The sequence below is a fragment of the Chelonia mydas genome, chromosome 2 (genome assembly GCF_015237465.2).
Source record: "Chelonia mydas isolate rCheMyd1 chromosome 2, rCheMyd1.pri.v2, whole genome shotgun sequence".
In the NCBI taxonomy this organism is placed as follows: domain Eukaryota; kingdom Metazoa; phylum Chordata; order Testudines; family Cheloniidae; genus Chelonia; species Chelonia mydas.
This window is the reverse complement of record NC_057850.1, coordinates 33,312,032-33,334,964: the sequence shown is the minus strand read 5'-3', so window position 1 is coordinate 33,334,964 and position 22,933 is coordinate 33,312,032. Positions and strand designations below refer to the sequence as shown.

The 22,933-nt window shown below is 43.1% G+C and overlaps 1 protein-coding gene across 15 annotated transcripts in view; it reads left to right on the top strand.

The window, feature by feature from the left end:
• The window catches only part of OXR1 (oxidation resistance 1), a 452,056-nt gene that overhangs the window by 414,710 nt on the left and 14,413 nt on the right, over window positions 1-22,933 (top strand). Inside the window, exon 1 of one of the 15 annotated variants that reach the window (XM_037892132.2) lies at window positions 12,923-13,123. The exons of 13 other annotated variants lie outside the window; for them this stretch is intronic. In XM_037892132.2, the coding sequence (XP_037748060.1) occupies window positions 13,022-13,123 (102 nt within the window). In that variant the 5' untranslated portion in view covers window positions 12,923-13,021. Of the gene's footprint in view, window positions 1-12,922; window positions 13,124-22,933 lie in introns of those variants that run through there. One more of the 15 variants, XM_037892131.2, reaches the window with a different exon arrangement.

Here is a 22,933-nt window from a genome sequence, read left to right as displayed (position 1 = left end):
TACGTCCAAAGCTGACCGCAAAGAATTACAAAGGGATCTCACTAAACTGGGTGACTGGGCAACAAAATGGCAGATGAAATTCAGTGTTGATAAATGTGAAGTAATGCACATTGAAGAACACAATCCCCAATATACATATAAAATGATGGGGAGCAGTTACTACTAAAGAAAGATCTTGGAGTCGTCATGTATAGTTCTCTGAAAACATCTGCTTAATGTATAGCAGCAGTCAAAGCTAACAGAATGTTAGGAACCATTACGAAAGGGATAGATATTAAAACAGAAATTATCATCATGCCACTATATAAATCCATTTTATGCCCACACCTTGAATACTGCATGTGGTTCTGGTAGCCTCATCTCAGAAAGAGATATGTTACAATTGGAAAAAGTACAGAGAAAAGCAAAAAAAACTGAACAGGGGTATGGAAAACTTCCATATTACGAGAGAGTAAAAAGACTAGGACTATTCAGCTTTGGAAAAGACAGCTGAGGGGAGATATGATAGAGGTCTATAAAATCATGAATGGTGTGGAGAAAGTGAATAAGGAAGTGTTGTTGTTTACCTCTTCACAGAGCACAAGAACCAAGGGCCACCCAATGAAATTAATAAGCAGCAGGTTTAAAACAAACATAAGGAAGTACTTCTTCACGCAATGCACAGTCACCCTATGGAACTCACTGCCAGGAGATGTAGTTTGGAGGCCAAAAGTATAACTGGGTTCAAAAAAAGAAGTTAATAGAATCATAGGACTAGAAGGGACCTCGAGAAGTCATCTAGTCCAGACCCCTACGCTCATGGCAGGACTAGTATTATCTAGACCATTCCTGACAAGTGTTTGTCTAACCCTGCTCTTAAAAATCTCCAATGATGGAGATTCCACAACCTCCCTAGGCAATTTTTTCCAGTGCTTAACCACCCTGACAGTTAGGAAGTTTTTCCTAATGTCCAACCTAAACCTCCCTTGCTGCAATTTAAGCGCATTGCTACTTGTCCTATCCTCAGAGGTTAAGAAGAACAATTCTCCCTCCTGCTTGTAACCATCTTTTATGTACTTGAAAACTGTTATCATGTCCCCTCTGTTTTCTCTTTTCCAGACAAAACAAACCCATTTTTTTCACTCTTCCCTCATAGGTCATATTTTCTAGACCAGTGGTTCTCAAACTTTTTTTTTTCAGACCACTTGAAAATTGCTGAGGGTCTCAGCAGACCACTTAATGATCTTTCCAAATGTTTATACCATTAGATAACTATTGTAAAGTGCTTTGGATAAAAGTGCTATATAAACAAAACTTAATAAAGTTTTTTTTGTTTTACAAATAAAAGCACACAACCCTCGCTCCCCTGCCACGGCAGCCACAGAGCTGAGGCTGGGAAGGAGGGCTGTCTCTCCCCAGCAGCCGCAGCCCTGGAGCTCGGGAAAGTCGCCTCTTTCTCTAGCCGCTGCAGTCGTGCACATCCCAAATGTCCCCACCCCCTCTTCTCACCCCATTTCTCCTTCCCACCTACCTGCTGTTCCTCCCAAGGGCACCACCTCACCTTACATGTGTATCTGCTCCAGGGTTCAGGCACCTAATTAGTGGAGCCACGCCTACATGGCTCCCCTGATTAAGTTGGTGGCCCTTCATTCTTTCGTGTGCGGCAGTCCAGGCGCGCACCTTAGAAGGAACAATCTGCAGACCACCTGAGTGGAGCTTGCGGACCATAGTTTGTGAACCTCTGTTCTAGACCTTTAATCATTTTTGTTGCTCTTCTCTGAACTTTCTCTAATTTGTCCCTATCTTTCCTAATATGTGGCACCCAGAACTGGACACAATATTCCAGTTGAGGCCTAATCAGCGCGGAATAGAGCGGAAGAATTACTTCTCATGTCTTGCTTACAACACTCCTACTAATACATCCCAGAATGATGTTCGCTTTTTTTGCAACAGTGTTACACTGTTGACTCATATTTAACTTGTGGTCCACTATGACCCCCAGATCCCTTTCCACAGTACTCCTTTCTAGGCAGTCATTTCCCATTTTGTATGTGTGCAACTGATTGTTCCTTCTGAAGCGGAATACTTTGCATTTGTCCTTACTGAATTTCATCCTGTTTACTTCAAACCATTTCTCCAGTTTGTCCAGATCATTTTGAATTTTAATCCTATCCTCCAAAGCACTTGCAACCCCTCACAGCTTGGTATTGTCCACAAACTTTATAAGTGTACTCTCTCTATGCCATTATCTAAATCATTGATGATATTGAACAGAACCGTACCCAGAACTGATCCCTGCGGGACCCCATTTGTTATGCCCTTCCAGCATGACTGTGAACCACTGATAACTACTCTCTGGGAATGGTTTTCCACCAGTTTTTCACCCACCTTATAGTAGCTCCATCTAGGTTGCATTTCCCTAGTTTGTCTCGCATGACCTTGTCATAAACAATGTCAAGATATACCACGTCTACCACTTCCCTCCTCTTTCCCCCCTTCCCCCCCTCCCCAATCCACAAGGCTTGTTACCCTGTTAAAGAAAGCTATCAGGTTGCTTTGATACGATTTGTTCTTGACAAATCCATGCTGACTGTTACTTGTCACCTTATTATCTTCTAGATGTTTGCAAATTGATTGCTTAATTATTTGCTCCATTATCTTTCTAGGTACAGAAGTTAAGCTGACTGGTCTGTAATTCCCTGGGTTGTCCTTATTTCCCTTTTTATAGTTTGGCACTATATTTGCCCCTTTCCAGTCTTCTGGATTCTCTCCCGTCTTCCATGACTTTTCAGAGATAATTGCTAATGGCTCAGATATCTTCAGTCAACTCCTTGAGTATTCTAGCATGCATTTCATCAGGCCCTGGTGACTTGAAGACCTCTAATTTGTCTAAGTAGTGTTTAACTTTTTCACTGGCATTCACTATGTTCGATGTCTAATCACCACCAACCTTCTTGGTGAAAACTGAAACCAAGATGTCATTAAGCACCTCTGCCATTTCCGCATTTTCTGTTATTCCCTGCCCCCCATCATTGAGTAACTGGCGTACCCTGTCCTTTGTCTTCCTGTTGCTTCTAATGTATCTGTAGAATGTCTCTTGCGTGGTCTCTTGCCGTACTTCCTATCTTTCCAACACAGTGGGATAGTTTGCTCTTGTGCCCTTAATCATGTCTCTTTGAAAAACTCCCAACTGTCTTCAATTGTTTTTCCCCTTAGACTTGTTTCCCATGGGATCTTACCTACCAAATCCCTGAGTTTCCTAAAGTATGCCTTCTTGAAATCCATTGTCTTTATTTTGCTGTTCTTCCTCCTACCATTCCTTAGAATCATGAACTCTATCATTTCATGATCACTTTCACCCAAGCTGCCTTCCACTTCCAAAATCTCAACCAGTTCCTCCCTATTTGTCAAAATCAACTCTAAAACAGCCTCGTATGGAGGCTATGTCCATCAATACCTATTAGCCAATATGGTCAGGGATGCAAGCCTATGCTGTGGGTGTCCTAAGCATCTGACTGCTAGAAGCTGGGACTGGATGACTGGGTGGATCACTCGCTAAAGTGCCCTGTTCTGTTCATTCCCTCTGAAGCATATAGCACTGTACACTATGGAAAGACAGGCTACTGGGCTAGATGGACCTTTGGTCTGACCTGATACAACTAGTCTTATGTTCTTATGGAGGATGCAGAGAAGATCACATAGTCAAAACAATGGCCTAGTAAAATGATCTTTGCAGTAGCATTATTGATGGATATGAGCAGGGTAAGATTGCATTTGTCAAGGCCAGAGAGAAGAATGTTGCAGTAACTAAGATGTGAGATCCTGATTAGTGTGGAATAGTCTTTTAACTGCATGAATAGATAGGAAAGGCAGTATATTTGAGACCTTATGCAGAAAGAATAGGCAAGATTTAGATATAACCTGGATATGAGGCCCTAGAAGAGGTCCAAGTCGAAGATAACACCCACGTTGCAGGTCTGAGTGACAAACAGGATCGTGGTGATGTGATAGTAATCAAAATGGGGCAATAGGGGATGGGAAATTAAGAGCCCTGTTTTAGACATGTTGAGCTTGTGCTGAGGGACCAGCACCAACATACCTTCAGATCTTTCTTGTAGTTTTTCTGTCATCTCATTCATTTGTCACTCACTCGTGGCCCCCACTACACCCCTGTTCTGCATTGTAGCATTAGTCTTCCCCCTTCCCTTACAATCCTCCCATCTAAGCACCAAATATCTCCTCTTCATGATTACCCTCACCTCTCTAAAGTTCCCATGAACTCTACTCATTCCTCTCCTCCTTCCAGCACAAATCCAGGTCCCACATCCACATCCTCCTCTTCCTATAGTGACACTTGCCCTAATCCAGGCTCTCCCTCTAATCCCTGTCCTCTCCTCCTCCCTCACCCATTCCTGCCACCATCTGCCCCTCTTATGCCACCATTTCTAATCTCATGCCCATTCCCCTCCATCCCTCTTCCCCTGCTCTCATTATCTGTCTCTGGAATGCCCTCTTCATCCCTAAGATCACAGCACTCCACAACCTCTTCAGATCTTGCTCCTTCCTCCTAACCCCCACACTCCTTCCCACTCACTCTGCTTTTGGACTGCACTGCATGCATCTCTCTTATCCCCTTCCATATTGCTATCATCCACAAGCTCGTCCCCACCAGCCTGATTTCAACGCCTGGCTCTTTGTATTACTGTTCTCACACTCTTCCATGTATCCTTGGTGACTTCAAGCTGGATGGCAGCTTGTGTAGACATACCCGTGCCAGCTGTACTCTAGCTAGCTTACTGAAAATCGAAGTGAGGATCTTGTGGGGCAGGCTTCAGCATCAGCTGCACAGTCTAATACATACCTGGGTGGTCAGGCAGGCTTATCTAGTCCGTACTTAAGCCTGCAGCAAATTTTTAGCAAGCTAGTTAGAGTACACCTGGCATGAGTACTTCTATACGAGCTGCCATTCACGTACCTGGCTGCAACATAGATAAACCCTTAGTGGAAGGAAGAGCAGGTGGTTGTGTCTAAAGAAAAATTGCTAGTCTTGCCAGACCTTTCAGCTTGGTCTTTGCTAGCTGCTGAATAGGTTTAGATTGTGGTTGACAAGAGGTCAAGGGATACATATTGATGACCACACTTTTCAACCATGAGTTTATTTTCGAATATAGAGATGGCCTGTGTGTAAGTATTGACAGTGGAGTTCTGTAGTCATATAACCTACACTTCAACCCTAAAGACTTGGCAAATATCCTTTTAGGAATTAGAGGAATTCTCAAACTTTTTTTGGTGTGGGTCTCCTATTTAATGGTCCAAATGATTCTATTATTATTTATTATTATTGCAATACTAAGGTAGTGAATATTCTGTTTAGGCTTTGATCTCCCTTCTCTGGCTAAACTTGGAGATGATGGGATGCGATTAGGTGGTGAACTCAATACTATGTGTATTTCTATGTATTCCAGGTTTTTTTGCATGTCTGAGAGTTTGATTAAAACGACAAATGAAACCATATGAATTCATGAGTCCGTACTACCACCTAAATTAGTTATTCTTTCCCTATTCAACCAAAAGTGCACATTCCATGACTCTGATATCACCATAGGCTCTCACTATTGTTTTTTGTTGAATGTTTTGATTTCAGAAGTAGGAAGACTTTTAACATAATCAAGAAAACTGAAAACTCTTTGAACAGTAAAATTGTATACATAATGTGTGTGTATATATAGACGAAACCGTTCAGTAACCACTCATATGTGGTCATTTTTGGGGTAGTATGTGTCAGATAGTTTCATTAGTAGCTAGTGAATAGCAACGTTAGCCCTCGTGCACGCGCGCTCTCTCTCTCTCATCTGCAGAGCAACATGCTATAGATGCAATGATAGGTCCATAAGCCATTTGAAAGCCTCCTCTGTGACATCGTGGATATCATCCAATTCATTTTTTAATCCATATGTGAGGCACTGTGTTAGATGGTTCGGATATTCTCACCACAGTCACACAAAGGGGAGTCTTTGATTTTCTACTTGTATATCAAGTAACTGCATCTTCCATGGTTTTTTCAGATGCAATTCAGTGTGGTCCAAAGTCTGTGTGGCAGGTCGAAACCAGGAAATCTGTGTGGCTTGTTGGGTCAGTAATAAGGTGCTTGTTTGGAACAGTAGATGAGGTTCAGGTACTTCGCTACTCCCTGGTTAGAGCCAGAGACATGAGGTGGTCACGTGTGTTCCATAGTGGTTTTCACGATTTCAGGCATTTTGGGGGTATGTTATCCATAACCTGTTGGATTGGAAGTTCTGGGTACTCTTCAGTACGTGTAAATTCTCATGCTGTGACTATATCTCAACAAATAGCTGGAGGTTCAGTGTTTGCTAATTCAGAAAGCTACAGTAGAGGTGTTGATTTTAAAGCCCCTGTGATGATTCCTATGGTCTGATTCAGCTGCCTGTCCATGAGTTGCACAGTACTCTGAAATGGAGTGCACCAGGGCCAAGGCCGATGTTCATAGGACCAGGGCTGTTGATTCCCAGCTTGTTCCCGCTAACTTATGATGATGTGCATCTTTGCTTTAGAGGCTCATTTTTTAAGGTGGTCATGAAAGGTCAGTGTGCAGTCAAGAATGATACTGAGATATGTTGGCTTTTCACATAATGCACAATTTCATCACGACTGTGTTTTGTGTGATTCTGTTGTCAAGGTGGAAAGTAAATGTTACCGATTTTGCTTGGATTTGGTCTCAGACGCCACTTTTGGAAGTACTTCTCCATGATCTTAAGGTGAGATGTAAGGGTCACTACTAGCTCTTCTTTGAGTGATTGCTCATGTAAATTTCAGTTAGGTGTGCATGCATGCACCACATGCATGGCAGCCAGAAAGATTTTACCTTAGCAGAACCCGTCGGGTCAGTCCAGGAGTCCCCTGGAGTGGTGCGTCCGTGGCGCTGAATATATAGCGCCCTGCCAAGCCGCCGCCACCTCAGTTCCTTCTTACTGCCTGTGACGGTTAGCTGGAATGCTCATTGTATCCCTTGCTTCGAGCCCTTTTTGTCCCTTAGCAGTTTTCATCTGTAAATGGTTAGTAATAGTGATAGTTGTATATAGACTTTCATTTGAGGGTACTCCCTGTTTCCCCCCTTCTCCCCTGTTACTGGGGCATTCTAGGTTTAAATGCTGCACAGCATGTGACAAGTCTGTGCTAAGGAGTGACCCCCACACTCCCTGCTTGAAGTGATTGGGGGAAGCCCACCAAAAGGACAGCTGCAAGATCCGCAGAACTCACCCCAGAACTCAGAAGGAGAGGGACCAGTACCTCAAGATCCTTCTGATGGAAGCTGCTCTCCATTCCCATTAGGACTTGGGGTCAGCCAAGCCGACGCTGAGCACCTTGACATCGGTGTGGAGTGCTCTGGCACCGTTGTGGGATGAGTCAGCACTGAGAAAGGACTCTGACAGAGTCCCTCCTATGATGGCTCAACCCGCAAGCGGTGTGTGCGGGTGTCCCTTTCGGCAGACACAGCCAGCCCTCTCACTGGTGACAGACACATCAGCACTGGGGAGGGCGGCACACCTGGGAGACCTCAGGACTCAGGGCCTCTGGTCCCAAGCATAGCTTTCACTTCACATTAATGTTGGAGAGCTGAGAGCAGTCCGTTTAGCGTGCCAGACATTCCAAGCCCATTTGGAAGGGAAGTGTGTGTCGCTCATGATGGACAATACAACAGCTATGTTTTATGTAAACAGACGGGGGGATGTACGCCCCTCTCCCTTGTGGCAGGAAGCCCTAAAACTGTGGGACTTCTGCTTAGCTCACTCAGTACACCTGGAGGCATCATACCTTCCCAGAGTTCAGACCGCGTGGGCGGGCAGGTCGGTCCTTTCAAAGCCACGAGTGGTCCATCCGCCCAGATGTCGTGAATACCATTTTTCAAGAGTGGGGGTTTCCCCAGATAGATCTGTTTGCCACGCGACACAACAGGAAATGTGTCTAGTTCTGCTCCTACCTGAATCACAGTCTGGGCTCCATCATTTCCGCCCATGCCTCTCATTCACAAGGTACTGCTCAAGGTTCGAAGAGACAAAGCCTTGGTAATATTGATAGCTCTAGCCTGGCCCCGAGAGCACTGGTATACGTCTCTCCTAGAAATGTCCATGGAAAACCCAGTCACCTTACCGCTGCTCCTGTGCCTGATAACTCAGGATCATGGCTGCCTCCGGCATCCAAACCTTGAATCTCTTCCCCTCATGTGTTACCAGATTTCCCTGTTACTTTGGGGTATGCTCATTTATTAGGGTGACTCTTCTGGGGTGGGAGGTTCTGTAATTCTATCAATGTACTGCTTGTGTCACTTGTGTTTTCATATGGAGCTCTACTTCTCCCTTCTGCAAGTCCCCTCCCAATGGAGCTATCCTGCAGGACCTAGGTTCCTCATGGCTGGGTTCCTCCGGAACCGGGGACACAGACAGACACACACACACACCGGGTCAATCAGCACTTTCAATCTGACCCCTTATATGCCCCTGGGCTCAATAGGCTGGGTCAAGCAGCACGTTCAAACTGCAGCACTTACATGCCACAGGTACCGCACTGGAATAGAGTAAGCCTGAGCAGGCTGGGTCGAACAGCACTTTCAGGCTGCCACCCTTATATGTCACAGGTTCAGCACATTCTTGTCCCCATTTTCACGTTACAATTGTACTGGTAGTAACCCACTTGATGAGCAAACCCCACAGTATTTTTGAGCGCTACAGGGATCTTTAGCTTAGGTGAGAGAAGCTTTGCTGCAGAGTAAATGGGGAAGCTAAAAACATAAACAGAGTAAAGTTCAGAGAGAGAAAGAGAGTGGGGGGGGGGAGCAACCAGCTTAACCAAAAAGTTATTTATTGAATAATAGTGATAACCACACAAGGAGAGCCTAAACAAATAAAAGTTACATTATTAAAGGTTACAGAACTCATATAGAAAACTATACCTGTCTGTGGCAGAAAAGAAAACAGAGAGAGAGAGAGAGAGAGAGATCTGGAATCTCACCAATCCATGAAGCTTGAACTGGTCAGGGTTCCCAGATGATAGGGGTAGCTCAGGGTCCTGAGTGCTGGAGACAGGCAGCGCCCCTAGCCCGATCAGTCAGGAGAAGATGAAATCCCAGTGGAACTGATGCAGAGTTTGGATCCATGCATCAGAACACTTACTTGAGTGTGGGTTTTTTTTGTGGAAGGGTGGTTAATTGGTTCAAGGGTGATGACTCAAGGGTTTTCTTTAGGCTAGACAATAGGAGCTGATCGCTCTTGGCTATGGGTGGTGTTCCCTCCAGGGAGCTCACAGTGCAATTAGGCAGCTTCAGTATTTTGGATATCAATCAAGGATTCATTACTAGAATTGGTCTGATAACTGCTGAGTGAGGTGTGTGCAGGTGTAGGTTCATTAACATCTGGAGCAGAGATCCCCCATGATGCAGTGCTTCCCTGTTTTTCTGGTCCCAGAGTTCAGTGCAGTTCTTGCCTTGGAATCTCTGTTCTCCATTCTGTATGCTAATGGAGATGCCTCCCTGTCCCATCTTTGATGCAGATGAGGCTAGGGGAGTTGCCTTAATCTTGTCACCCTTATCAGGAGGGGTCTAGGATGTCTCCCACCACCCTTCACTGCTCTCTGAAAGTCTTTTCTTTGATCAGTTTTGGCTCAAGCAGAGGCTGGGTGGGGAGGTGTCCTTCATGAGTCAGACAGGCTGTATACTGCGCCCTGGTTCCACAAGAACACAGAGCTGACTGGTATCACACGGCGTGGAAGCTCCATGGCTGAACCCAATGGAGCTTGCGTGTTCAGGTTCAGTCAGGGAAGTCCTCCTTGGCAGTAAGAAACCCTCCACTAGGGCTACCTACCTGGCCAAATGGAAAAGATTCACAATATCTCCCCTCTCCAACACTCTCGCCCATACCTATGATATTGGACTATCTCCTCCACCTAAAATGGCAAGGGCTTTCTGTGTCTTAAGTAAAGATACACTTGGTTGCTATTTCCGCCTTCCATCCAGGTGTGGAGGGCCGGTCGGTCTTTGCCAATCCAATAGCAGGCCATTTTCTTAAAGGTCTCAACAGACTATACCCTATCCTGGCTTGGGACCTGAATCTGGTGCTCGCCAGGCTAATGGGGGCCACCTTTTGAACTGCTTTCAATGTGTTCTCTGCTGTACCTGGCTGCATGTTTTCTGTACAGGTCACTGGCTGTAGGAAGGTGGGAGATCACCCTGCAGCCTCTCCACCCCCGGGACACGGACTCAGTGGTGAGGCCGCCCTGACATAGCACAAGGCCTGGGCCTGCCCCAGAAACACCCTGCCCTTCTGTGCCAGGCGCACCAGGTGTAGGACAGGCAAGCTCAATCAGGCAGGATCCAAGTGTGGAAGGGCTCGGTGTGGGGGGATCCAGGTGTGCAGTGAGAGGATTCTGTGTGGAACAATCTGGGTGCAGGCAGCTTAGTGGGGGGCTCTGGATGCACAGAGGCTCATTGGGGGGAGGGGGTTTCCAGGTGCAGGGGCAATGGGACTCTGCAGGGGCTTCCAGGTGAAAGTGGTTGGGGCACAACCGAGGGGTCTGGGTGTTGGGGTCTCAGCAGAGGGGTCTGGGTGCTGAGGAAGTGGGGCTTGGTGGGGTGGGGATCTGGGTGCCGCTAGTTGGGGGTCAGTGGTGTTGGGGTCTGGATGTGGGGACTCAGGGGGTACGGCTCATCAGGGTGGGGGTTTGAGTGCAGGGAGCTCAGTGTGGGGTTGTCTGGGTGCAAGCATGAGGGTCCAGAGGCAGGAGCTCTGGGTTCAGGGGGGGCTCCAGATGCAATGGTTTGAGATTCAGTGGGGTCAGGTTTGGGTATGGAGGGCTAGGGGAGTCTTGGGTGTATGGGGTGAGGGTTGGTGGGGGTGTCTGGGTATGGGAGATCTACATGCACGGGGGTTGGGTGGATGGGGGAGCAGGGCCCTGTACAGTGACCACTCTGCCTGCACTGAGGATCAGTGGGGGCAGGAAGCAGGGGAGGATGCTGAGCTTCCTGCAGCTGGGGGAGGTTTCTGGGAGTGGGTCTGACACATCCCCAGCCACTCCTTACAGGGGAAGAGAAAGTCCTGGCCTCGCCTGCCTCCAGCTCAGCCAGGACTAGCAGCTGATCCTGGCTCAGGGTAGAAGCCACTGGCTGAGGTGTCCCCCAGCCCTGCGGTGATTTACCTCTCCACCAGCTTCTCTGGGTGCCTGAAATGATATACCTGCGTAGCTAGGCAGAGGTGCATGACTGCTCTTTCAGCTTCCCTTTGCTTCCCTGTCAGCCATTTTTTCTGCGGGGAAGCAAAGAAATCTGTGGGGGACATTAATTCTGCACATGCGCAGTGGCGCAAAATTCCTCCAGGAGTAATCAGAGCAGTCTGTTTGCAGACTCGGGAAGATGACATTTCACTAGTTGGCTGTCAGTTCACATTACAAAGGTTACCTTTTGGAAGCACAATAGCTAAAAACTTTATAAACTAAATCTTCCATCCTGTAAACTTAAATGGCGTAAGGTCACTCCCTCACTAACTTGTTTATTTATGTTACCATAGCACTTAGAAGCCCTAGTCATGGATCAAGACTCCATTGTGCTAGGCATTGTACAAACACAGAACAAAAAAATGGTCCCAGATCATTAATGAACAGCACAGGTCCCATTACAGGTTTCTGGGGAAACTGACCACTTATTCCTACCCTTTGTTTCCTATCTTTTAACAAGTTATTGATTCAGGAGAGGACCTTCCTTGTTATCCCATGAATACTTAGTTTCCTTAAGAGCCTTAGGTGAGGGATCTTGTCAAAGGTTTTCTAAAAATCCAAATACACTCTATCTACTGGATCACCCTGATCTGCATGCTTTTTTACTTCCTCAGCGAATTCTAATAAATTGGTGAGGCATGACTTCGCTTTACAAAATCTTCCCCAACGAATCATCTTTATGTCTGATAATTCTGTTCTTTACTGTAGGTTCAACCAATTTGCCTGGTATAGTAGTTAGGTTCACTGATCATCCTGTAATTGCCAGGATCACCTCTCAAACCCTTTTTAAAAATTGGTGTTACGCTCACTCCCTTCCAGTCATCTGTTACAGAGGTTTGTTTCAGGGTTAGGTTACTTACTTGCAGTTATTCTGCAGTTTCATATTTGTGTTTGTTCAGAACAGGGTCATTCTCTCAAATACACACACACATTAGAAGTGCCAGGATTTAATTCCACATATTTTTATATATGGGATTTAATTCTGGCTCTATTGAAGTCAATGGCAAGAATCCCATTGACTTCAGTATGGCTAGGATTTGACACTTAAATTTTTCATTCAAGATCATACATGGTCCTCCTGTTATGTCTTCTCAAAATCAGTTTAGAATTTGGTATGATCAGTTTTTTCTATGAATAAAATTCAGGTTTGCATTGCTTTAATGTGCTTTACCAAACAGAAAATGTGCATGGCTGAAATGCTTTACTGAAGTTTCTGATATAAAAAAAGAGATCTGCTTAACAGGATACTTTCTATACAAGTTCTGGGACCAAGTAATAACTTTTAATTATTTCAACACTTGTGTTTGTTACAGGGAATTTATAAAGATACTGCAGTTTAAAATTCAATGCAAAAATTCTGTTAAAGATAATGACGCTGGGAAAAATCCCTGTCCTGTATAGACAAAAATACATTTTGCTGCAGCATAAATTAGTATTTTGAAATGTTCTTATCAGCAGCTTTGATTTCTATATTTTAGTTTTGCTCTTAAGAAAACTAAAACAAAATTGTTCTGTCTCTTTAAATTATTTAGCCTTTTCAACAATCAGTACACTGCAACCACTCTTGAACATAGGAAATCTTTCCTCCCTTGAACTTTCCCTGCTCAGGATGCACTCCAGTGGTAGATAGCATTTACTGATTAGTCCTTCCCCCTGTCAGTCAAGTGTGTGTATCTAGCAAGTTCTTCTGTCACCATAGTGGGGCTCTGTCTATGCCTGGAATTGATAGCAGGTAGAGAGAATGCTTTGAAACGGTCCTTATATGATTTTTACTTTTACATTTTATTTTGGAAAGGAGATGTCTCGTCTCTGGTATGGCAAGAAGGGAAGAAAACACCAACCAATTAATCATAAATACACTCTGGTAATTTTTAGTGAAGTATTTTCATTTCTGTTATTCCTGGCATTCTTGTGATGGTGTGATGCACAGTCTAAGCTACAATTTTTGGAAATTTTAAATTTAGAATTTGTTTACAGGATGCTAAATTTGAGATTGTTTTTGGTCACGTTTTGTATATGCTGTCAGACTAAATTGGACTACCGCATTCAGTTAACTGCTTATAGCTGAAGCTTTTTAATTATTTGATTAGCATTACATATGGTAAAGTCTGTCTTAGGTTTTGTAAAACATGTATCATTTTGTTATCTAAGAGCTTTCCAATAGCTGCAGTAGCACATTTTGTTTTCTTATTTTATCAAACTGAATTTGTCTTGTGGATAAATAGTGTTAAATGATTGGTTTTAATAGACATCTTAAAATATCTGAATTTCTGCTTTATTTTATATAGCTTTCCAGAAGTTACTATAAAAGGTGCATAAATACTAAGTACAGAGAATTTCTAAATCTCTGTAGACTCCCAAGATAGTTTTAACAATTAAAAATATTAATAGTGAAATTCCTATGCTTTTTCCTCTGCTTTATTTAAGAAAATACAGTGAAGAAAATCATTCTTCTCTGCTTACAAAGCTTTAGAAGGCATAGTGGAACACTGGCGGGGGGAATATTCTCAGTGAGATGTCCAAAAATGGTAATATCTTCGAGAGATTGAGTTCAGTGCTGGAGTTGTGGTGCTGTAGAATTGTTTGCATTATTAGAGTGTTTCATTCCAACTCTGGTTATAACAATCTTCCTGATGGAGAAATACCTGTGACTCGTACCACTGTGTTGTTGCTGCTTGTTTTCTGACATATGCTTATAACTTTACCTACCTACTGTTAATTTCTAATCAGACTGTAAACACAAATGAGTGTGAAATTAGTTTGTACAGTCTTGATTTGTAAATGTGTGCTTTCAAAAGTCAGTTTCTTTTTAAATGTGTTTGAAGTTGTAAATCTCCATTTTGCAATAGAGGAAAAAAGTAATATGAAAAGCCTAGTTTAGCGTGTGTCAAAAAAAGAGTGAACATTATCACAAGAGGATCTGTGGAAGTTCTGGAGAAATGTGAAGTCTTATCAAAATACCCTTTATCGATTTTTTTTAAACGGTCAGTTTCTATATTGCTGTAACACGGTCAGAACCCGCCTCTTGTGCTTGCTCCCTTTTCTCTGGCCGATAGTGCCTGCAAACACAGTTCTTTTCGTGGGGACGCACACACCTCTCGTGCATGGCCTTCTTTCTCTGTTAGGTGTGAGCCTGCTTTTCTATTTTGGTCATACATCAGGGTGGCACCTGCCTCTCACGAGCACCCCCTTGCCGCTGGTTCTCTCAGCCAGTCTTCAGCAGCTCAGCCCTCTGGCCTAGCCCCACACACTGTCCCCCCCTTCTGAGGTATATAGTTCTAAGTTCTTATCACGGCCCTGGTATGGAGCCATAGCTCTTAAGCTTCTTCCCAGAGGCACTGCCTTCTTCAGACACCAGCTAGGACCCATCTTGGTACCTCAACTGGTGTCCTTTTCAGCAGCCCTCCCTAGGCTCAGTCGGCTACCAGACCAGCAGGGCCCATATCGGTATTCTCATCTGATCTGGCCAGGTTTTCTGCTCAGTGCCCTGGTCTCAGCCTGCCCACACTGACCTTTCGATGGCTCTGCTGCTATTCTATGCAGCCAGCTAGGCACCCGGACTTTGGCAGCCTTTGCTGGGCTCAGCTCTGTCTGGTGAGCTCTCTGCACTGAGCTATCCGCAGTCCTCCTGTTTATCAGCAAGGCACCCCATCCTACCTAGTCAAGCTCCACACAGCAGCTCGGCTCTGCTGCTTGCTTTTTATCTGGCCCTTTATTGGTCGCTCCAGCAGCTCCTCTGACTGGCTGCTTTTCTGAAGCCACTCTAGGTTGCCTGGAGGACTTCTTGCTACTCTGTTCTGGGACAGGATGATGCAGGGCTGCAAGGCCTCCAGCAAGGGGTCTCTGGACCTAGTCCACCCTGCCACAATTGCATATCCTAAATATTGGAGATCACAATTGAAAATTGTAGATTTTTTTTTTTTTAAGTTCAAGACCACCCTATTTAGAAAAAATACTATTCAGTGTTGTGAGCACATCATACTTGAAGACCAACCCTGTGGCTCAGCCAATATCCAACTTTGGCTCTAAAGAAAAGAGTTGCTCTGGGATATATTCTTTTGGTTTGGCCACCGTCACTTTTATTTAAGAGGGAAGTCAAACTGAAGGGGAAGAATATAAATAGAGCAGCTTTCTTTTATTATATAAAAATGAGTCAAGTTGGTGGTGGTCAAGCTGAGGAAGGTTAATAGATAGCTCTCACAGACAAGTAGAAATATTTCTGAAGATTATCTTCCCAGTCTGGGGAGACTGAGCTGTGGATTGTTTTCTCCAGTGAAGCAGCATGAAGTTGATGAGCTGAGATAGGACTATTGTAGAAAAAAGGAGCAGGGAACAGAGCATCAAGCTCTTCATACTGTACAATACAGCAGTAAATTGGGAAGTTCAAATAAGTAGTGGCAGTGCCTAAACAGGTATCAGAAATTCCTTTAGTTTCATTAATGTTCTTGTGGAACTGGGATGAAAGCTCAGCTGACATGGACTAACTTAAATATTCTGTATTACCAAAATGATTATAATAGTACAAGAACCTAAATAGAATAGTATTTTTCTTGTTGAATATGGCTTTCAAGCATCTGCAACTTAATGCTACTTAAAACTACCTAAGGTTATTTACCTGAAATGTTACTGTGGCAACTGTGATGGGCCTGAATTGGAGGGGAAATCTTACCAGCCTATCAGTTTGGAACAGCTTCTTGTTTCAAGAGAGTGTGAGCTTCTTATCCAGGGGCATAAAAACCTAGCTGTAAACAAAAGCATTATGCCAATATTTCAAGAAAACAGAAAACATCAGCCTCTCACTTTTTACAGCAAATTTATATGCAACTTCTCCTTTGTCTTCTCCTTTTATTTCTGTGGTATTATAACATAGTAGAAGATCTTAATAGTAAAAAGAAAAGGAGTACTTGTGGCACCTTAGAGACTAACCAATTTATTTGAGCATAAGCTTTCATGAGCTACAGCTCACTTCATCGGATGCATCCTCAAATAAATTGGTTAGTCTCTAAGGTGCCACAAGTACTCCTTTTCTTTTTGCGAATACAGACTAACACGGCTGTTACTCTGAAACCTGATGTTAATAGTGTTAGCATGGGTAAAATGTATAAAACTATTCACTCCCCCAAAGCACTTTATGTAAAGGCATGAGTCAATACAACAGAGCAAACAGTGGGTGTGGTCTCTCTATTTGGAGTGCTTTGCATAGCTGGAATTCTTTGCAGAGCTTCTGTGCAATCTAGCTTGGAAAAAATCAGCATGTTAGTTTAATGCCTGATTTGGGCTGGGGGAAGGGCGGGGGAATATTGGTATATTCTCAGTAAGAAGTTGTTATAAAATGTGGAAGTAGCTGTAGAGATTTGTAAGATTTTCATAGATTTGTAAGATTTACAAAATATGGTAGTCCAGCTAACAAGTCAAGAATCCTAAATCAGTGGTAGTTGCTCTTTGTGTACCTTTTAGTATATTAAGTTATGAGCAAATAAGTAATTTAACATTCAGGTATATCTTCTGTGCTTTTTACTTTGCCCTGAAATATTAGGAAAGTAATCTGTAGATGACGTCTTATTTAATCTCCAACTTAGAGGCAGAGACCACTGTTTTGTCTACATTAGGAAGAGAGAGACTGGTTATTTTACACATTTAAGCGGTGGAGGTTTTCAGAGGTACTGAGCTTCATATAGGAGCTGCTGGGATTGCGTCCAGTGAGACTTGAACCAATGACACCATTAACAGAAGCTGCTGCTACACTGCACAAGTATTTCAGCAATATTGAGAGTATGTATATGGGTAACCCTCCACCCGCCCCAGCCCTCAGCATAGGGTTGAGTAACAGTGTAGATGGTCAGGCATGGCTTAAGCAAGTAGAGTACAGACATATCTGAAGAAGGGTATTTACTCAGGTACTTAGCCTACATGGCTCTCCTTGCCAAAGCGATGACTTTTCATCAACACTGCTATTTTTAGCCATGTAGTGCCCTGCTACCTCCCACCTGGTGGATCCTTCCCCCACCACTGGGAAAGACTCAAATAGTGGGTTCAGCCCATGTGTGTTTGAACCCTATGAAACTGTAATAGAGGATGAATTTAAAGCCCCGTTAAGTGGCATGATGACTACTGTTTTGTGCGAAGATTTGGGAGTACAGAGTACCAATGCTACATCATTGAAGTCTAAGCTTCAATATGGATTTGAACTCTTAATGCAATTCCTTTTCTCCACAGATGGCTGGTTAAAGCCTGTTTGTGAAGCCCAATTTCTCAGAGGCATTATGATTTGGCTTTTATTTGAAAATATTTGGATTCACATGATAAAAAATTTTTGTATTAGCAGTTTGTGAAAATTTTCAAGATTTTGACTTTTCATCCTGAATCAGGATGGAAAAAACTTTGAAATCTCAAACTTTCACACGATGGGAAAACAGATTCCCACCCATTTCTGAATGGCAGCAGCAGCTTCTGTTGAATGGTGTCATTGGTTCAAGTCTCACTGGACCCAATCCCAGGAGCTCCTATATGAAGCTCAGCACCTCTGAAAACCTCTACCACTTAAATGTGTATAATAACCAATCTGTCTCTTCCTAATGCAAACAAAACTGTGGTCTCTGCCTCTGTAAATGGAGATAAAGCTTACTCCTCTATCACAGATCCTAGCAAGTGTCCCCTCTTGGTCATCCACTAGGACTGCTGTGAGTGGAATCCAAGCCTCCTTTGCTCTTCTAAGCTACTGGAGCCTGAATGGGGCATGTTAGGGGGCTTATTCCTTCACCCACTCACTTCCCTGGTCCTTCTCGCATGAACAGAGAGCAACAATACCCGAAGTCCAAAGGTGCAAACAATTCGATGTTTATTGGGGTGAACTTCCAGCAAGCATGATTCCAGTTTCCTTCCTTAGTATCCTCCTTCCCAGCTCTGACACCACAGAGCCTTACACCTGTGTCCCTGTTCCCATTCCTGCCCTTAGCCAAACATGATTCCAATTTCCTTACTCCCATTCCCTGTTCCCATCTCCCCCTTTAGCAAAACATGATTCCAATTTCTCCACCCCCATTCCCTGTTCCCATCTCTCCCACGCCCACCCCCTCCCACGCCCACCCCCTCCCACCAAGCCCCCCCCCACTTCCTGATTGACTGCAGACTATATAGTAAAACTTGAGTTCTGCTTAGCTATACCTTAACCAATCATTTTCCTGAAATTTAACTAACCAATCCTAACATATTGTAACATGATTATGTAACCAATTATATCCCACCACCTTAATTAGTTTACACCCAGCAAAATTAATTATACAGCAGACAGGAACAATCACAGAACCAGACAGAGATTATACAGACAAACAATAACAAAGTGGGAACTATAATGACAAAACAATACAGAAGTGAGGATTTCACATCCCAGTACTGATAAAGTGAGTTCGTGCCAGACAGGATGCTGTTTCCTTTTACATTTTCTAGGCACTTCCCTTTCTCTGGAGGTGATAGGCATTATCAGGACAGGATTGTATTCCTAACAGCCCAATAGCACCTTATTCCGGTCACATCCCAACTTATGGCTGCCTCTGTTGCTTAGCCAAAGGCCTTAGCCTAAGAACAGGGCCTCAAACTGTCACAGTAAGAGAAGGCCCTTACACCAGCAGACAGTGATTTTGATTCTCTTTTGTACCTCTATAACTAGTCAAGTGATAAGAATACACCTAAATTCTTAGAGTATAGGCCTTTACAGACAGGCCTGAATATCTATATCCTAACAGGGCAGTGGCTGAACTGTAATCTCAGGGTCCCTAGGCACACGCGCAGGGTTCAGACCTATCTGGTGCGCCCCACCCTCCCCCAAGTGTTGGAACCTTCCAAACATAATGTTGACTCTTCAGATTCTGGGGTATGTGTAAACAGCCCTCTCCCACAACTCTATCCCAAAGATGTGAAGCTTCTGGTTTACAGTCTGACGCTATCGAGGTCATGCAGCAGTTGTGAAGCAGTCCTCATGTGCACGCACTTAGCACTAACGCTTTTATGCTCTCCTATGCTTAATCATGTAAAGCACAGGAGAGTGTATATCTTGCCAGACAGTAAACAGTTGAAACCTCAGTGCCCCTCACTAGCTCATCCTTCACTTGAAAGCCCTTAGGGGATCCTATGTTTTCCATGAGGCAGGCGGGATTCTCCACCCCGTTGCCTACCCTGACCCGCTGCCACTCCCCTCTTCTTAATCTGCTGCTAAATGGCTCTGACCCCCCAAAGTCCCCCTCTTGAGTCCCTTCATAGACTCTTGTTGGGGTCATCTGCTTCTTTTGGTAACTTTCCAAACTGCCCTCCCTTCAGACAACACTAGGAAGTGTTCTCTCAGCCAGAATAAGTGTGTTGTCCCAAGATATTTTACTTTGAATAGAAGATCATTGAGTGCTGATCACCTGCCATTCTTTGGCCTGGCAGAGACATGGCACAACTCTGTTAACTCCTGGTGTATCCGCATACATATAAGCTTTCCATGACACAGTAATTCCATGATACAATTAAATAAAATCATCCACAGTTCCAAAGTGGTACAGCAGAATCCCTAAATCATTACAACATCACAGATTGAAAATGTTGTTGCAGTACTAACTAGTATTACTGGTGAATTCTCCTCTCAGGCTTTCTGAAAATTTCCTTGACTTCTTTTATAAATAAACTTAAAAATTTTATACTAATACTATCTTTTCTGAAATGTGATATCTTTTCAATCTTACTGGAATTAGAATGAATCACTTGAAGATGAGCACAGTTATGTGCTGTTTAGAGCAATGCTGCTTTGAGAGTAATCTACAGAGGTAGAGATTTTTAGCAATCAGTTAAGTGCAAAGCTTCTGAGGTAACTGCCCTCCAGAGAGCAGACCTTGTTGGAAGGCCTGAATCTTCTCTTTTTTAACAGAATACCAGAATTGCCTCTCTAAGGCTACGGCTACACTAGAGAGCTTACAGTGGCTCAGCTGCACTGATGCAGCTGCACCGCTGTAAGCGCTCTCGTGTAGCTGCTCTAAGCCAATGAGAGAGCTCTACCATCAACTTAATTAATCCACCCCCAGCGAGCGGTGGTAACTGTGCCAGTGGGAGAAGCTCTCCCGCTGACACAGCACTGTCCACACTGGCACTCAGGTCAGTGTAACTTACAACATTACTCAGGAGATGGCTTATTCACATCTCTAAGGAACTACTGATGTAAGTAGTAGTGTAGGCATAGCCCCAATGTGCAGAACAACATGAGAAGGAAATGTATCTCACAGCAGCGTAGTTTGCATTTTAGTAATTTAACACTCATATTTCCTGTTCTCTTCATAGTCTCCTGAGTCTTATACAGTGTTGCCCTAAAAGTGTGATGATACAGTACAAGGCTACAAAAGGATAATTTGCCTTAACTGGCCCACCCTCTTACCATACTACTTAAGCATATACAACAAAGGGTATTTAAGCAGGTGTCTTAACTTCTTAAGCACACAGAGGGTCCCTTTGACTACAGTGGGATCACTACTCAGGTGTTTAAGTACTTCGCTAAATCAAAGCTGCCTATATCTGTAAGGAAGGAGGAAAAAATAAATCAAACGAGAGAGCACTTTGTCTTAGATCTTGACTATTCTTTTCAGAATGATTTGCAAATGCATGTCTTATGAAAATGTTTGGTCTTATTATACACATCTATATTTTGTAATATATAAATATGTATCATATATAGGGCTGTCAATTAATCACGATTTAAAAAAATAATCTTAATTGCAGTTTTAATCGCACTGTTACAATAGAATGCCAATAGAAATTTATTAAATATTTTGGATGTTTTTCTACATTTTCATATATATTGTATTCTATGTAGTAATGGAAATCAAAGCGTATATTATTTTTTATTACAAATATTTGCACTGTAAAAATGACAAACAAAAGAAATAGTATTTTTCAATTCACCTCATACAAGTACTGTAGTGCAATCTCTTTGTCATGAAAGTGCAACTTACAAATGTATTTCTTTTGTTACATAACTGCACTCAAAAACAAAACAGTGTAAAACTTCAGAGCCTACAAGTCCACTCAGGCCTACTTCTTCTTCAACCAGTTGCTAAGACAAACAAATTTGTTTACTTTCACGGGAGATAATGCTGCCCACTTATTTACAATATCACCAGAAAGTGAGAAGAGGCATTTGCACGGGACTTCTGTAGCTGGCATTGCAAGGTATTTACGTGCCAGATATGCTAAACATTCGTATGCCCCTTCATGCCTCAGCCACCATTTCAGAGAACATGCTTCCATGCTGATGACACTAATTAAAAAAATGTGTTAATTGGGGGGGAGGGATAGCTCACTGGTATGAGCATTGGCCTGCTAAACCCAGGGTTGTGAGTTCAGTCCTTGAGGAGGCCATTTAGGGGAAAAAATCTGTTGGATGATTTAGTTGGGGATTGGTCCTGCTTTGAGCAGGGGGTTGGACTAGATGATCTCCTGAGGTTCTATGATTATGTTGGGGGGGAGGGATAGCTCAGTGGTTTGAGCATCAGTCTGTTAAACCCAGGGTTGTGAGTTCAATCCTTGAGGGGGCCATTTAGGGATCTGGGGCAAAAACTGGGGATTGGTCCTGCTTTGAGCAGGGGGTTGGACTAGATGACCTCTTCAGGTCCCTTCCAACCCTGATATTCTATGACTGAACCCCTTGAGGGAGAATTGTATATTCCTTGCTCTGTTTTACCTGCGTTCTGCCATATATTTCATGTTATAGCAGTCTCGGATGATGACCCAGCACATGTTGTTCATTTTAAGACCACTTTGACTGCAGATTTGACAGAACACAAAGAAGGTACCAAGAAGCAGACAGTATTATCTTCTGCATATGTAAACTAGTTTGTCTGAGCGATTGGCTGAACAAGAAGTAGGACTGAGTGGACTTGGAGGCTCTAAAATTTTACATTGTTCTGTTTTTGAATGCAGTTTTTTTGTACATAATTCTACATTTGTAAGTTTATCTTTCATGATAGAGATTGCATTACAGTACTTGTATTAGGTGAATTGAAAAATACAATTTATTTTGTTTTTTTCAGTGCAAATACTTGTAATCAAAAATAAATATAACGTGAGCACTGTACGCTTTGTATTCTCTGTTGTAACTGAAATCAATATATTTGAAAATGTAGAAAACATCCAAAAATATTTAAATAAATGGTATTCTATTGTTTAACAGTGGGATTAATTGCACGATTAATTATGATAATTTTTTTTAATTGCTTGACAGCCCTAATTATATATAAAATAATATTAATTTATTTATGGTGCAGAGACTCATTTCCCCAGCAAGCTCCCTTTGGAATCAGAAGTTTCATGAATATTGAAAGTGTTAAGGATTGCAATATTGGGCCTGTGGTGGAATACATATTCAGGGAGAAACTGAATATACTCTCACACAAAGGCACTGTTCATACTTGCTCCACTGCAAATGATGTAAATATCCTTTCACAACAGTGTTCAGTTCATAATGGTCCCTTTATTTTCATTGTATTTATAGCCTCTAGAAATGTCTTAAAATGTTTTTCAGTTTCTAATGAAAGAGTTTGAGATGAACAAATTGATTGGGAACAATTCCAGATATGTAAACAAAATTTAAGCTTGATAATTTTTAACCAAATAGTATAGAATTAAAAGTGGATCTGATTATGTTGGAGCT